Raw genomic sequence first — 17,320 nt, forward strand, 5'->3', positions numbered from 1 at the left:
TTGAACGCAGAACACTAGGGATGCCCACTTGCTGGCTTTAGTGTTTTTCTCATCTTGCATTTAGTATTGCAAATACAAAAGGTGTCAGTTATGTTTTTAGCCTTCTCACTGTTATGAATTTCTTGACTTGATTTTGTCTTTCTTTAACACAATAATGAACATCCTATGATACACCTGAATATAGCTACACACATTCCAATTTTCTGATCATGCAATGGCATTAAAAGAACAGCATGAGGCTCCTCTGTCGACAAAGAGTCTAGTGTTAACATGACCACAGAGATGGAACCAGCCTCATCTGTGAAGGTGCAGTCAGGAATACAATTGGTGTTCCTCTTAGTGAAAGATGTGAATAATTTGCAGTAACAAATACACTTCTAATGATCCTCCCTCATCTTTCAATTCATGCATTGCTGTCACTTTATGTGGGAAGATTTAAATGTTTGTGTTAGTACTGTGTGGTTGCAAGTCCAGTAGCTCTTTCTTGTGACAATTTGTGGAATGATTTTGCTGGTCTCTCATGCATAGTCCAAAATATCAAACAATTTTTGATTGTTTGGTTTAGGTGGTCTTCCAGTTCATTTGGCATGAAACAGCCTGTGTCTTCAACTGCAGTTAGTTGACAAACTGCATTACAAAGAAGTATTTATTGCCTTGTTGAAACACACTGTTCATGGTTTCTTCAAAAAAAAAAAAAAAAAAAAGTCCAATGTGCCATCTGAAAAAATTCATTTCTAAGTTGAAAGCAACATATTTTTAAAAAAATCAAAATGCAACACATTGCATTAGTTACCAGCAACTGAACCAAACCGTTAAATCTTAGACAAAAGTTGAATGAATTAAAAACCATACAAATATGTAGGAAAAACAGTTCTGCCAATTTTGTTTGGAACTTTCAGTGTAATCTACAGCCATAATCCAGTGCACAGCAACTTCGTGAATGCACCATATTACACTTCATACATACTGTTGTATTTGGGGAGTCGCATCTGTAAGATGAACTGCAGTGGCTGGGTTAACATATTATATTGCAACTCTTTTTATGAAAAGTACCAATATGTTGTAACAACTGTTTTTCATCTGCCGACAGCAATTTGTTTTCCATATTTGATCATACTGCAGTTATCACAGACTAAACTCCCTCCACCAGATAGTGCATAAGTGTGTTGTCAGGACACTAAGAGGCAACCCTGACCTGGATCCAGTAACCCTCAGATTGATGACAATGATGGCCATATTGGATGTGGTTTTTAGGCAGAGTTCCACATACTACTACAAAAAATCCCAGGCTCGTTCCCATGTCCTGCCTTTGATAAATGATACACAAACAGTTAGGAAACATTCTTGCACTTGCACATGAGATTTACGTGTACTCTAGATGCAGATGGATGGTGTATGCAGAGACTGATAATCATAGGTGTTTAGTCTTCTTAAAATCCATCGTAATCATAGAATACATTGTTTTGATTATCTGTGTGCCTGACATCAATATGTTGTATGTGAATTTCATTCATACTAAGTTAACTTTGTAATCTCTTAACTGTTTTAAGTCAATATCCAGTGGGTTATGAGCCCAGGAAGAGATTAGTAAAGTTTTCACACCCATAAAGTGTCATCTGTTTGGAAATGGAATGTAATGACCAGTAGTATCCCTCTTCTATTAATTGGGTTATAGTGTTTCACATGTTCCATGTGGTGGTATCGTATTTTTGTTAAGAAAAATTTGTCATTTTCTGAACAAGCTTAATACATCTAAGGTAGCTTTGGCTGGACAAACAGTTTAATGGTGAAGAGTTGACTTTTATAACTAGCAAGAGCTGGAAATCCATAGTTGAAATTTTCTTTAAACATAGAACATTATGGGGAGTAATCACTGGCACTAATGGAAGACCCAAAAAAGTACAGAAAGCATTATCCAACATCATCTGCATATCTAAAACTCTGTGCAGCAGTGACTGCTAAAGAAAAATGGCAAAATTTACAATTGGCATTTGAAGACCTGAGTTCATCTAGCTGTACAAGGCTGCTACAGTGATTGATGAATGTAGGGTTGGCTTCTGAGGAAGGTGTGGAAGCATATTTGTTGAAAATTGTCACTGTCAACAAATTCGGAACATTGCTGAATGAAATGAAACTTTGTGGAAATATTTGTAAGGAAATGCAAGAGAATCAATTTGTTTTCACACAGGAAGGTAACATTCGTTAATGGTATACCGTGGTTATGTTCCAGGTTACAAACATTGCTCCGTGTGATGACAGTCTTCACCCACAACACTGTGGAACCTCACTATAGACTTTCCTTCCGTTGCCCAAAATATATCATATGGAATGTTGGCTACTCCCCTCGCTATGCACATCTTCAACGTACAAGTGTTAGTGTACCATTGATAAAACCTGTTGTTTAGGTAACTTCACAGCCAGAAATCACACGGGTTCAAATCTGGTGATCTTGGAGGCAATGCAGTTAGTAATGATAAATGATTTGCTGGTGCAGTATGGAATGATCAGCCAATGTCTTGGATTTGGTTTTCTTCAAATGTATTAGTAACAGTGACCTCATTAACAATGTGAGGTGGGCCCCAATTGTGCCAAAGATTGTTGTTATTGGGGCTGCTGGCAAGTTTGACATCTCGAGAACTTATTAGGCTGTTGAGAACAATGATCTTTTCTTTGACACCTTGTGCTGTAGTAGTTGTTTTTCATCTTTAATCTGTCTTGCAGTTATCACAGAATTGTTAATGTGTTCCAGACATGATGGTGTATGTGAATTTCATTCATACTTCACTTAATTATCTAATTAGCCTGTCCCAATAAAATAGCATGTTTTCTCTTTAGTTGTGGAAATGATTGTGATAGGTGTAGTTAGTTTATCTAGTGTGTGTTTTTAGTGTTAGATATGGAAGTCCGTATATCTTGACATTTGAAAAGACTTAAATGGAATTGCAAGAAAATTGAAATAGGTTAAAAGTCCCTTTCCTTGAAGTATTTGATGAAATACATGCCACTTACTGTGAAGCTTGCCAATAATTAAATCTCATTTAAAACTATCCATATTGGGACATGCCACTTGCTGATGCATATAATACTATTCAACCACAGCAAATGTGCATGTTTACATTCGTATTCAAACTGTTCTTCCCACTCATTCGGGAAGATCTTTTGGGAAAAAACAGACTAAATGAGTGAATACACCCTATATAGTTTGCATGCTACGATCAAAATCTGAAAATTCAGTTCCTACCAAACGTGTCTAATGAGGCAGTGGTTTAGATTGAGGGCATATGTTTGGCAATTGCTAACGAAGTGCTAGTACAGTTGGGAAAGGCTGTGCCAAATTTGATGTGTGAATGACCTTTTTGATCATGTTTTGCCATGAGAAACAAACACTGATGTTCATGAATTTGATACATTTGTTGAAATGAATAATCTGAAACTGATTCCAGAAAAACAGTGTACAACAAAATTATGCATACAATTAAAAGCCAAAGTGATGGATTGTACTTTATGGTACCTCTTTTGGAGGGTGGCTAAACCACACATTCGGCACTGAAATTGTTGTTGAATATAGAAAGCTGACACAAACATGCAGTATCAACAAAAATTGTCATGGGTAGAGCACTCTTAACTCATATGGAATAAATGTACTGTGGCACACACAAAACCATTGAAGGTGCACACAGATTTGAAAGGAAATGAACAGCTAATTTTACTGTCTGATTTTTAACAAACTCTACCAGTTAAACAGCATTTAACAGCCTTTGATGAACTTAATCCATATCTCAAATCATCTGTTTTATGGTGAAACATTCGGAAACTAACTTTGAAGACAAGTTTGTGCGTCCAACTAAAACATGATGCATCCACTGAATGCTTCACAAAACAATTATTGGATACTTGCATCAGTGCCAGATGTTGCTCAGGATGTTTAATATCTGCTACAGTGATTGGCCCCATGCCTTGTTGATAACATTCATGTATGGAGTGTGGTAAGAATGATTGTTTCAATGCCTGTGGTCATGCTCATGATCACTGAGCAGTATGTAGGGAGTTGTAGTATACTCCTAGAGTAATCATTTGAAGCCAGTTCTTGAAACTTTAATAGATTTTTGTCGCGATAATTTGTCTACCTCAGATTGTCTGCCAGGTCAATTTCTTCAGTGTAATCTGTGACACCCTTCTACAGATGACAGACCTGTGACTATTTGTGCTGCTCTTTTCTGTATATGTTCAGTACTCCTGTTAATTGCATTTGGTGTGGGTCCCAAACACTTGAGCAATATTCTAGAGTGGGTCACAAGAGTATATGTCCTCTACCCCTATTGTTCATATTTGGTACGGGTTCACACTCTTCAGCTGTATTCACGATCTGGTCATTTGAGTGAGTTGTACACAATCCCCTGTGTAGACTGATTGCAATTCCCCAGTATTCTGACAATAAATTGAAGTCTACAATTTGCTTCGCCCACAACTGAGTCTATGTGGTCATTCCATTTCATATCCCTACAAAGTGTTACACCCAGATTTGATACTCCCCTCCCCCATATAGCTGGTCTTATCTGTGTATTGGACTGGATGACAGAAAGCTGTGTCGTGGAGGCCTGCGAGACAGACCAGCAATGAAACTCACCGTGGGGCAGTCCATGGGTGATAAGGTCTCCATGGTTTGTGGTAGTTGCTATGAAGAACATTCCACACACTTGTCTTATCCCTGCTGATGGATCACATATGTGGTGCTGATACTGGGTGTCTTTTTAGAGGTAACTAGCACAATACATGCATGTGTGCACCACTACATTGCCCAGTACAGCAATACTTCGTGCAGGGATGGATTGTGCAGTATTAACTTTCAGGATAAACCTTGTTTGCCTAACTAGTTCAGAGCTCTAAATGTGGGGCACCAGTCAGTGCAACAATCTTCTGGTAGTCTTTGAAGTTGCTGTTACTGATATTGTCTTTATACATTTTCACACATTATACATTTTACAGTTGTAAATTCTGTTTTGGAATTCCTTCCTATAAGACAAATTCTCATTACCCACCATCTTAGCTGTTCCCCAATGAGCTGTGTTTAACAATTCTTATCTTAACATTTGAACATGTCGGTAACAGGTAGCCACTTCCCAAATACAGCATATTCAGCCACAAATAATTAAGAATGTAACTTTCTCTTTGGCCCTTTGCATATCCAGTATTTCAGCATCACACTGACACTATTCAGCAAATTTTTAATGTATCATATGTCGTATAGAAGCTTAGTTGAGTTCACTTCTATGAATAATGAATTGAAGACAGGTGCTCTACCCCCCCCCCCCCCCCCCCCCCCCCACACACACACACACACACACACACACAGTAATGGTTTATTCCATTGTTTCATGGGCCTTGTTACTTTAATTCAGCACATTCTGTGGCTTGAGAATTGGAAAAAACTGCCGATATGTCTCAGATTGTGAAGTACTGCTAATTATGTTCACTAGGTGATCAAAAGTATCCGGACACCCCTAAAAACAAAAGTTTTTCATATTAGGTGCATTATGCTGCCACCTAATGCCAGGTACTCCATATCAGTGACCTCAGTAGTCATTAGACCTCGTGAGAGCAGAATGGGGCACTCTATGGAACTTCCATACTTCAAACATAGTCAGGCAATTGACGCTTGTTGTAAGTCTCTACATGAGATTTCCACATTTCTTAGCATCCCTAGGTCCACTGTTCCCAATGTGATGGTGAAATGGAAATGTGAAGGGACACTTAGAGCACAAATGCGTACAGGCCAACCATGTCTGTTGACTGACAGACCGACGGCAGGGTGTGGGTATGGCGAATGCTCATGAACGTCATCTGCCAGTGTGTGTAGTGCCAACAGTAAAATTCGGAGGCATTGGTGTTATGTTGTGGTCATGTTTTAAGCACCTTCTTGCCTCCCACCATTGAACAGTTCAGGGATGGTGATTCAATCTTTCAACACGATTGAGGAACTGTGGTGGGGTGGTTATACCATAACATCTCTGTAATGGACTGGCCTGCAGTGTCCTGACCTGAATCCTATAGAACACCTTTGGGATGCTCTAGAACGCAGACTTCGTGCAAGGCCTCTTTGACTGACATTGATACCTCTCCTCAGTGCAGCACTCCGTGAAGAATGGGCTGCCATTCCCAAAGAAACCTTCCAGGACCTGATTGAACACACACGCCTATGAGAGTGGAAGCTGTCATCAAGGCTAAGGTCAGGCCTACACCATATGGAATTCCAGAATTACCGATGGAGGGCACCATGAGCTTTTAAGTCATTTTCAGCCAGGTGACTCGATACTTTTGATCACATAGTGTACATGATGTAGAGTCCAAATTATTTTGTCAACCCTTTGTAGCAATTAGCATAAAGCAACATAAATTACGCTCTGTGTTTCGGGTCATATGAAAATGAATATCAAATAAATTGGGAAGACAGCTTTTCTTGAATGTTTTATACACAGTGTAGGCATGCAGACACAGGTGGTTCAATACAAGATCAACAGGTGTCAGGAGTATGCTAAAACCTTCAAATTCGATGATGTACTTTGGGCTCAGTGCCTAAATTCATTTGTTATCTTTGTTAGTAATTTGTAAAAGGATATCTACATTGGAATTTGAGTAGATTGTGGTGGTGGTGAAGAATATCAGGCTTTTTCAGCTGTATTTTTATTGTTGTTGTCGCATTTATCACTAATTGTATTAGGCATCTTCAAAGGTTCTTATGTCACCTGTGCTTTGTATGCAACTTGGCTCTTGAGTATGTACTAATAGACCACAAAAAGACACTCTCAGAACATAGCTAATATGATTAGGTGAAACATACCCAGTACAAACAATAAGTTGCTAAAGACTATGACCCACGTGATACACAATTAAAGTAGCAACTGAATTAGAATGGCTGTAAATATTGATGATGGAATAAAAGCATTAAGTTACCTAAAATAATTTCTAAGCTATTTTGTCTTTCTTTGTGAAAGGAGATAGTGTGTAGGGAAGAACTTCGCGAAAAATAAGTCAAAAGGAGTTTTAAGTTAATGATAGTTTAGAAAATATTGTTTCAGTTGAAGTACTATGTAAGATTTCAAGATCAGATTCTCTGATAACACCTGAACATCATTAATACAATTTGTTTCAGGTCCTTGAAAAAATTGGGGAGTCAACTATAGAAATCGGGAATGTAAAAATTGAAGTGAGAGCACTGGAAGGTGAAGAGGAGGAAGAGTTCCTCAAGAAGACTATGGAAGATATACAAAAGAGGAGATTCCATTACAACCAAAATAAACGTGGCCGCAGAGGTATGGTGTGCTCCAATTACTTATAATAATTTGTGCTGTAGCTATCATGAAATTACAATTTGTGATTTGTTGGTAGGTGGTGGCAGAGGTGGATTCAGAGGTGACAGGAAAAGGAAACAAACCTCAGCAGAGTCTACTGGTGAACCTCCATCGAAAGTAGCAGCAAAAAGTGAATGATGGAAGTGGAATGGACATAAGACAACTAAATAGGTTGATCATATTTAAAGTAACAAACGCGCAAGACTTTTTGCCAGTGTATGTGAGCTGTTTATTTTAGTGCTTTTGTATAATATATGAAACACTTTAAAAATCAGTGTTTTATTGTAATACTAAAAAAATTAAAATTTATATCTGTTATTGAAATTAAGGTGTGAAAACAATGTGGAGTTTCCCCTTCACTATGTTATGAAGTTACTGCTTGATATTACAAAACAGAAAGGTAAGAGTCCATGTATTATTCTGTAGATAACAATCCACACATGGCAGTGTGGAGCAGACAGGATAATTAAGTGTTCCATGATGGGTATAAATTTCCACTCCTACTCTCACTTTCAAATCCAAAGCTGAATGACCAAGATTGAAACAAGAGTCAGCACTCATTTAATTTAAAAAATGCACTGCTTATGAAACTTTTAACAAATAGCTGCATGACAGAGGGGACTTATTACATAGCTCATTTCAATGATACAAATATAAGGAGTGACACCTATTGTGGCCTTGTTAGAGTATAAGGATTATTCTTATTGTCAAGTTTTGTTAACATGAATGAAGACAACTTACTCATTAAATTACATTGTATTGTGGTTTCATTAGTACATAGATCTCATCCAGTAATATGATCTTCCAGTACTAGAAATAATTATTGTTGTAGACCACTCCCACCATCATATGATAGTGAAATACTTTGCCAAGAAACTGAGAAAACTCTGGTTCTGTGTAAAATTGCTAAGCAGGTCAGGTTTTTATTCAGTCACTTGTCAGGTCTGCTGTGGCAATAGAAGATAACTGGAAAGCTGGAATCTTATATTTTGCTTGTAAAGTCATTCACACAGACAGATAGTACAAATGTACTATTGTGGGACTCTGTGTGGGTGATACAGTAATAGGCATCCCTGGTGTTGAGAAGCAGCTGAAAGAACTGAAAAAAAGATGATTGTCAGTTCCTGGTAAGATCCCAGTTTGGTTTTATGGAAAGTAATCTTTGGTATTACATTTGTCACGTATCTCCTACTGAGTCAAATATCCCAAGTGACAGGAAAAAAATGCAGGTGGCCCCTATACATGAAATGGTAAAGAAAATGAGCAGGCAGTCAGAACAATATCAATAACATTGGTTTTCTGCAGAATTCTTGCGCATAGTCAAATATAATACATTTGCCAGAGACTGAAAAGCTACCCATAACTCAGCAAAGATTTAGACAGCATATTTCACCCAAAAAGCATTACATCCTGTGAACAGTTGACAAAGGGTGCCAGGGAGATTCTACATTCCTAGTTATCCAGAAAACATTTGACTGTGCCTTAGTGCAGACTGTTCAGTGAAAGTCAAAGCACACAATAGGTTCTCTAAAATGACAGTGGCTCAGCCTGCTTAAATAATAGAACCCCGTATGTTGTCATGGACTAGGGTTATTCATTGGAGACAAGGGTATAATCAGATGTGCCACAGGGAAGTGAGATAGATATTTATGTGTACAGAGAAAGAGTGGTTCCAGCACGAAGAGTGAGCAGCAATCTGAGACACTTCACTAATTTGAGTCTGTTCACTGATGACACTGCAGTGTATGGGAAGGGTCTTTGCTGATTGACTGCAGGTGGATTCAGGATGACAAAATTTCTATTTGCTGTCATTCATGACAGCTTGCCTTAAATGAGAAAAAATGTAAGTTAATGCAGATGAGTAAGAAAAACAATCGTCTAATGCTGGGATACAGTATTAGTGGTGTGGTGCTTGACATTCACACCAATTAAATGTTGGAAAATAATGTTGCAAAACAATATGATATGAAAGCACATGAAATTGGTTGCAGGGTAGGTGAATGGTTGACTAAGGTTTAGTGGGAGAACTGTAGGAAAGTGTAGCTCATCAATAAAGGAGGCAGATAATAGACCACTTATACTGCCAACTTTTGAGTACAATCAGTGTGTGGTGTCCCCCTCTAGGATGGATTAAAGGAAGACATTGAAGTAATTAAAAGATATCCCAAGATTTTAAACATGGCTGCAACAGCAACTGCTGAAATTCTTCACGATCAAGGATGACAGCCAAAACAGTTGCAGGATAAAAATTTATTAAAATTCTTGACCAAGATTTCGGTACATATAAATATATCTTCATCAGAAGTAAAAAATCTAAAATTACATCATGCAATGGAGATTAATAAATCAATTGTGCCAAAGGTGTCGTCAATAATTAAGACATCTTCTCCATTTATACAACATGACTGATATGCTGCTATATTTTTACTGGTAGGTTCAGTCAAGACAATTGTTGCAGAGATCGTTAACTTGAATGGGAATTCCTGGAGGGAAGATGTTCGTTTTGCGAAATACTGTTCAGAAAATTGACAACTAGTTTGTGGCAGACTGCTAAATGATTGTACTGCCACTATCATATGTTGCACACAAGGACCTCAAAGATAAGATACGAGAAATTAGGATTGATATGGAGGCATATATACAGTAATTTTCCTCACTCCACTTGCAAGTGGGACAAGAAAAAGAATAACTAGTAATCGTACAAGGTAACTTACACCATGCACTGTAAGGTGGCTTGCACAGTGTATATGTACATGTAAATAAATGCAAAATTTGAAATAGAGAAGGCTCAAAGTGCCATAAAAAGGAACTTTGTATTGTGTCAAATGAGATCTAGATGTCAAGCCTAACACCATATAAAAAGGCTTGAAACTGCCACAAATGAGAATTTATCATCAAATGCAGACAACAGATGGTACGCAGTTTAACAGCTATCGCTGTTAATGTATGAGAGGCTCTAGGTTCAGTTTGCTTACTACTTAGTGTTAGATGAAATGGCAGACACAGCAGATGCTTGTAATAGTTTGAGTGGAAAGATGACAAAGGAAGTAGTACTGTCTCGGCAATGAGGGGAAAGTTGAAAAATGGAGGTAATAAATACTACTAAATTCATAAGTTGAAGTAGTGAATGTGTTCCTGCAAAAGCTTGTCAAGCACAAAAGGTAAGTATCATTGCTTACTATTCACTACCCTACACCATAACAGGACAAAATGTTTATTCTTGAGTTACTAAATGTATTGTTCCAGAAGGTGTAAAGGACATGATATGGAAATTAAGACCAATAAAACTATTTATCGTCAGTAACATGAATGCATCTGACTTCTTAGATTTAAAGAGTGGCAGATTGCAACCCAGACATAACAGGGCTGAAGATATCCAAAGTACGGTGGCTATTGTTGGACACACTAAAGTCCAATGTAGTTAAGACCAGGAGAGCCTTAAATTAAAGTGAGCCCTGGGAAGGTATCCGTATTTTGAGCAAAGGTGCGAGTACAGATCAGTAATGAAGTGCTTCTACCTGCCCTGGATGCTATAAGCCACATCTGTGAAGGAAGGATAGATAGATTTGATTGAAATGGTGCAGTACCTGCCAAATGACCATGTAAAATTTTACAAAGCAGAATGAACTTCCACTGTAATGCTGAGTATTGAGGTGTGGCAGTTAGAGCTTTTGATTGCATTTCCACTCCACTCCACTCTAGTCCAGTCCTCACCTCTATTTTTAACACTCTCCTCCACAACTTTCAGCCATCTATCCTGTGGTCTTACTCATGGTCATTTCCTACACATCTCCATTTCATGGATCTTCTTGGGAATCCAATTGTTTACCATTCTCTTTAAGTATCCATACCATCTTAGCCTTGATGTTTATATTCTGCTTTGCAAGTGTCCCTCTTTCACTATATCCATTACTTTTTCATTCCTCATTCTCTCCTAGTTATTCATATCCTACTTCTGAGGAACTTCATTTTACATTCCTGTAATCTTACATCTCTTTAATTGCCCATACCCATGTTTCAGATGCACAGCTCAGTACTGGCATGCAGTAACTTCTATACACTACTTGCTTTTTTGTGAGACATCTTTCTTCCAAACAAGTCTCCTAACACTTCGCAGTAATGATTTTCCGTCTGCCACAGTCTCATCTTTCTCATTTCCATTTTCCTCTATCACACTTCCAAAGTACTTGACACTTGCCACCTTCAACTGTTCACCTCCAGTCCTTATTTTGCTAGTTGGTCCATATTTCTTTCTAGTTGTAAGCAAGCTCCCACAGTTGTTACCATTAAATTTCATCCCATATTGCCTCACAGTTTGTCCCCAAGCATCCAGCTGTTCATGAATCTCCTCCTCCTTTTTTCCCCAGATAAAGTTATCTGCGAACTTTATTGCTTTCATCTCTAGTTTTTTGTGCCAATTTAGTCTGTCATCCAAGACAACACTTACGAGGAGAGGTGACAATGCATTGCCTTATCCCCCACCACTTTTTTGCTGCAACCAACCTGTCCTTTCACACAACTAAGACTTCCACAGTACATCTCCACTCTGTGTTGTTTCTCCACCCCCTCCTCTTCTAGTGCGTCCCAGACCTACTTTTTCTACAGACACTATCAGCAACCTTTATGTTTTGAGAAAAGCCATCATAAGCTCTTCCTAAATAAAGTTGTGCTACTGGAGCTGCCGTGCTGCAAATAAGGTCAAAAGTTGATTTCACAGGTCTGAAGCCATTGTGTTCCTCTCTTAATTTATTCTCGACCGTTGTTTGGATTCTGCTCTCCAGGATATTTTCATATACCTTGGCGCAGTGTGGTATTAGTGAGAAGTCTGTGTAGGTTCTATCTTTTCTGCTCCCTTTCTTGAAAATAGGGAGAAGTAGTGCCCTCTTCAAATTTTCTGGAGTCTTCTCATTTCACTCCATACTCATCACATGATACGGCCACTGTTTCCCAACCACTCTGCTCCCTTTAACATGTACATATTTCGTCCATACCTTATGCCTGTTGTCATTAATTAATAATTATAATTTTTGTGACTTCAGCCTGATGAAAAATGTAAATGAAACAGTTGATATCCTTTTGCACGTGGGTGGTCATATTGCGAAGTTTTGACCTATATAATGAATTAGTTTATCTGTACATTATATAGGACAAAACTTCGCAAAATGGCTGTCCATACAAAAGGATACCACAATTGTTCATAGAATAATTTCCAGTATTTTACGTGCTAAGAGCTCTCTTTATAATTTGAAGTTACTATTTAAAACATAACTACCTGCTCACAGGAAATTACAAGACTGTCTGTAGTCACATATTTTCCAATGTGAAAGCATACTGTGCTGTGTTCATCATAAAAATAAACCCGATATAGACATTACACTACGTATTCTTCCACGTTTGCTGGAATCTGATTGGATTTCGTTTCACGTGGAGTGGAAGCAAATCTGTCTAGAGTACAGTCAAATATGATAATTAGGATCCGTTTTATGCCGTGTGTAATGCACACATCGACTAAGCGATAATACAGGATAACAGTTATACCATTGGATTTAATGCACTGGTCAGTCACCTGGTACAACTACCGTGATCAAATTGTAAATTTTCACAATCAACATGTGTGGGCTGACGAGAATCCGCACACAATTGTGCAATCACATCAACACAGATTTTCTGTGAACGTTTGGGCAGGCATTGTTGGTGATGTCTTGATTGGGCCCCATGTTCTTCCACCTATGCTCAATGGAGCATGTTATCATGATTTCATACGGGATACTCTACCTGTGCTGCTAGAACATGTGCCTTTACAAGTACGACACATGTGGTTCATGCACGATGGAGCTCCTGCACATTTCAGTCGAAGTGTTTGTACGCTTCTCAACACCAGATTCAGTGACTGACTGATTGGTAGAGGCGGACCAATTACATGGCCTCCACACTCTTGACCTCAACTCTCTTGACTTTCATTTATGGGGGTATTTGAAAGCTCTTGTCTACGCAACCCCGGTACCAAATGTAGAGACTCTTCGTGCTCGTATTGTGGACGGCTGTGATAAAATAAGCCATTCTCCAGGGCTGCATCAGCACATCAGGGATTTCATGCGACGAAGGATAGATGCATGTATCTTCGCTAACGGAGGACATTTTGAACATTTCCTGTAACAGTGTTTGATGTCACGCTTGGTATGTCCTGTTACTGTGTGTTTCCATTTCATGATTAATGTGATTTGAAGAGAAGTAATAAAATGAGCTCTAACATGGAAAGTAAGCATTTCCGGACACATGTCCACGTAACATTTTCTTTGTGTGAGGAATGTTTCCTGAAAGTTTGGCCGTAGAGAGAGAGTGATTTTAATGTACATGACGATTTCAGTTTCGTTTACGAACAACATTTAAAGCGAGTTTGACTTCCAAGCCTTTCGTGTAAGCATGACGCGCAATTTATAGTGCCAGCACTGCAACTGGCAGACGTGCCTGACCCCCGCCAACGGCTCCTCTCCCCTCGCCAGCCAATGTTTGCTTCCTCCTCTCCCCGCACTCCCCTCACAACTCTGCCGTCTTACAGTTAACACACTGTAGCTCATAGAGTAGAAATACGCTGAACAGCCAAAATATTATAACCACTGCCCAGCGCAACGTTGGATGCCACCTGGTGGCATTGCAGGCATGTAACGCGGAAACAAAAGTATGTAAACGGAGAGCAGATCACACTAGGGAAGATGAATGGAGAAATTTACTGAGATAAACGACTTTGACAAATGGTAGGTTATTATTACGCAGAACTGTGAGCGAGTACTGCAAAAATGGCGAAGCTGGTAGAGTTCACGTACCACTGTCATGAGCATCTATGGAAAGAGGTAGGACAGTGAAAACTACCCGTAGTCGCTAAATTGTTGACCTCCACGACTCTCCACAGAACATGGGTTTTGGAGGGTTCTCTTCTTTGTAAAGTAGGACAGATTGTGGTCTATGGCATCTCTGCCAAAAGAGCTCACTGCTGGTGCACATACAAGTGTTTTGGAGCACACCATTAGTCATACATTGTTGGACATGGAGCTCCCCAACAGATCGCCCCTACATGTTCACATCGATACTGTTAATTATGATTGCAGTGATTATGGGGCTATCGGGACCAATTTGTTGGTTCTTTGGGTGAATCACATTTTTTCTACTTCAGGTCATTGGTCGTATCTGCATACGCCATTGGTGGAGTGACAGTGGCTCTAAACATTCAGCGTACAATAGATGCAGGATGGTGGGAGCAGTATTATGCTACGAGAGACATACTCCCAGACTTGTATGGGACCTGTGTTATAAGACACGCTGACATCTGTGAACCACAGCATCCCTTCACGCTTGATGTCTTCCCTGACGGCACTGTCACCTTTCAGCAGTATGACTGTCTTGGAGCCAGAACAGTGCTGCAGTGGTTTGAGGAAAATTAAAGTGAACTCAAATCGATGTCTTGGCAACCAAATTCGCTTGATGTAAATCCTATGATCCTCATCTGGGTCGCTTTCAGGCACCATCACTGTATGCAAATCAGCATCCCATCGTTTACAAAAACTACCTGTCCTCTGCATAGATATGTCACATACATCCACAAACCTACCAAAGAAGTGTTGGATCCCTGATATGCAGAATCAGTGATATATTTCATTTAAAAGATGGGCAAACAAGCTATTATTAAGTAGGTGGTCATAATGTTTTAGCTCATCTGCGTATCTTTGGAGTGAGCCATAGAGTAGAAAATATTGTGGAGTGAGCACTGCATTCTGTGCATATGGTCAACATTAAGCTGGAATTATTATCTGATCCAAGGATGATGCTATTTGTTTAAGGCCAATTTACATTGGCCGTCAGGTCATATCACGTCAAAACATTCCACAGAGCATTTAAAATGACAGCATTCACGCACGTCGTCAATGGACTGTCACCTCATGTCAAGTCAAGGATTCTCAGGAAGAATGTTTTGATGGTATCGTCGTCTGTTAAGGGGGATGTAATCAATCTTGGTCCAAAAATGGATTTTTCAAAAATATTTTCTTGATCTACACAGTTTAATCCAATTTGTGTGTAAATTTTATCGTTTAAATTGTTAAACTGATTAACTCTGCACTGGTGACCACTCCCACCTTTTCCAACATTTGGGAAACTGCTTGCTTCAGCAGAAGTTGTCAGTGTGAAGGCTATTCTCTTAAGACATCTCAGGCTGAATGGGTGGTGGAAAAACTGTGTTTAGGAAATGGAGGTTTCATGGAAATAGGTTTACCAACAAAAAAGCAGAAGCAGCTCGAAATGAAGAACATAATCTCTCAGCTTCAGCATCAGAACTTGGACAGGAGAATTGTACAGGCGCGTGAATGATGTTGATATGGATTCCACTGGATTTAGACTTACTGATTTAGAGCTTCCTTGCCAGGCTAGAGTTTTCATGTTCATGTGTTAGCTGTAAAAATACGGAATGCTTGACTATTGTTGAAGAAAGAAGAGTGAGAATAACTTGTGATTTTAAATTAATTTGTAATTCGTGTGGCTGTAAATTTTCATATTCCTCCTCCAAAAAAAACTGCCACTGGTACCTATGAAAACAATTTTAGGTTAGCATTTGTTCTGAGATGCCTTGGACAGGGCAGGGAAGGAGGTAATTTATTGTGTGGTTTTCTAAATATGCCTCCACCTTGTGCATGGTTTGAAAAAATAAAGAAATGTCTGATGCTATATGCGATACTGCCACAGTTTCTATGAAGAAAGCAGTGGAATATTTGGTGGAAATAAACCAAAATGAACTAGATCCTGGGGTAGATATCCTTGACAGTGAATCTCCTACATATGAGACTGACCTCTGTGTCTCTGCAGCCTGCAGAGATGGAGATGGCTCAGTGCTAACTACTCTGCTCGGCAGCCAGAGAGAAGACAGCAAGGGAGCTGAATGGAGCAAGTCAGCATACACGGCAGAGGTGACTGTGGGGGCGGCAGGTCTCCCGAGTGTGATAAGTTGTGCATGGGCAGAGCTGGTCATAGTCAAGATAGTAAGCCATTGGAGTGTGCATGAGGCAGAAGCAGCGGCCTCTGCAGTGGTGGATGATTGCTGGTATCCTCTTAGGGCACAGCAGAGCCTGGACAGAACTGCTGCGAGGTAGGTGTTTGCAGGTGGCTGGGTTGCAGCCAATGAAGCAGCACACAATGTTGGGAATGAACCTATAGAAGCTCAAGAACCTATTGATTGCTTCCTCAAGAGAAGACTGTGTGATATATTTTTTCTTCTGAGTTCTTAAAGACCACTCTGCCTCAGCATTTCACTGAGGGTAAAATGGAGAGGCCGTAACATGCTGAATGCCACTCTTTGAACTAACTCTTCAAAATCCTGGGAAACAAATTGCAGGTCACTGTCCATCACACGCATGTGTGGTAACTATTCCAAGGCAAAATTTTGTGAGAGCCATGACTGTACCCGATGTGGATGAGCAATGAACCACATAAGAGAATTTTGAAAAAGCATGATGGATGTTAAAGAAGGGAAACATAAAAACATGAATATGCTCCCTGAGGCACTGGGGGCAGGCCAGGGGGAGAGACCCTTGGTGACTCCTGATGGGTGTCGCACTGTGGGCAGACTGACACAACACGTGTGATTTCATAGTCAATATTAGGCTAAAACACATGTTGGTGTGCTTGCAATTTTGTATGAGAAACACCCCAATGGTCCAGGTTGATAAGGTGCTTCATGTCCTATCACAATGTGGACAGGATCACAACCCTGGGAACTGACTCTTAAGAAGGCAACAGTAACACACAATCATGAATGGAGAGGTGGTGGGAGAGAGCATAATAATCATGCAAGGGGTCTGCCAGCCTTGGTGGACAAATTGAACAACCTGGTGTAAGACAGGATCAGCCATGATAACCACTGAAATCCAAGAAGTAGTAATGAGAAAAAGATAATAGCAATTTGGGTTTCAATATCTAAATGGAGA

General features: G+C 39.5%; 1 protein-coding gene across 2 annotated transcripts in view; it reads left to right on the forward strand.

Moving 5' to 3' along the window:
• LOC126272459 (la protein homolog) overlaps positions 1 to 7,673 on the forward strand; it is a 38,697-nt gene extending 31,024 nt beyond the window's left edge. For both annotated transcript variants that reach the window (XM_049975338.1, XM_049975337.1), the window contains exons 8-9: positions 7,151 to 7,310; positions 7,387 to 7,673. In XM_049975338.1, the coding sequence (XP_049831295.1) occupies positions 7,151 to 7,310; positions 7,387 to 7,487 (261 nt within the window). In that variant the 3' untranslated portion in view covers positions 7,488 to 7,673. The remainder of the gene's footprint in view (positions 1 to 7,150; positions 7,311 to 7,386) is intronic.
• The last annotated feature ends 9,647 nt before the right edge of the window (positions 7,674 to 17,320 follow it).

The sequence above is a fragment of the Schistocerca gregaria genome, chromosome 5, assembly GCF_023897955.1.
Source record: "Schistocerca gregaria isolate iqSchGreg1 chromosome 5, iqSchGreg1.2, whole genome shotgun sequence".
NCBI lineage: Eukaryota > Metazoa > Arthropoda > Insecta > Orthoptera > Acrididae > Schistocerca > Schistocerca gregaria.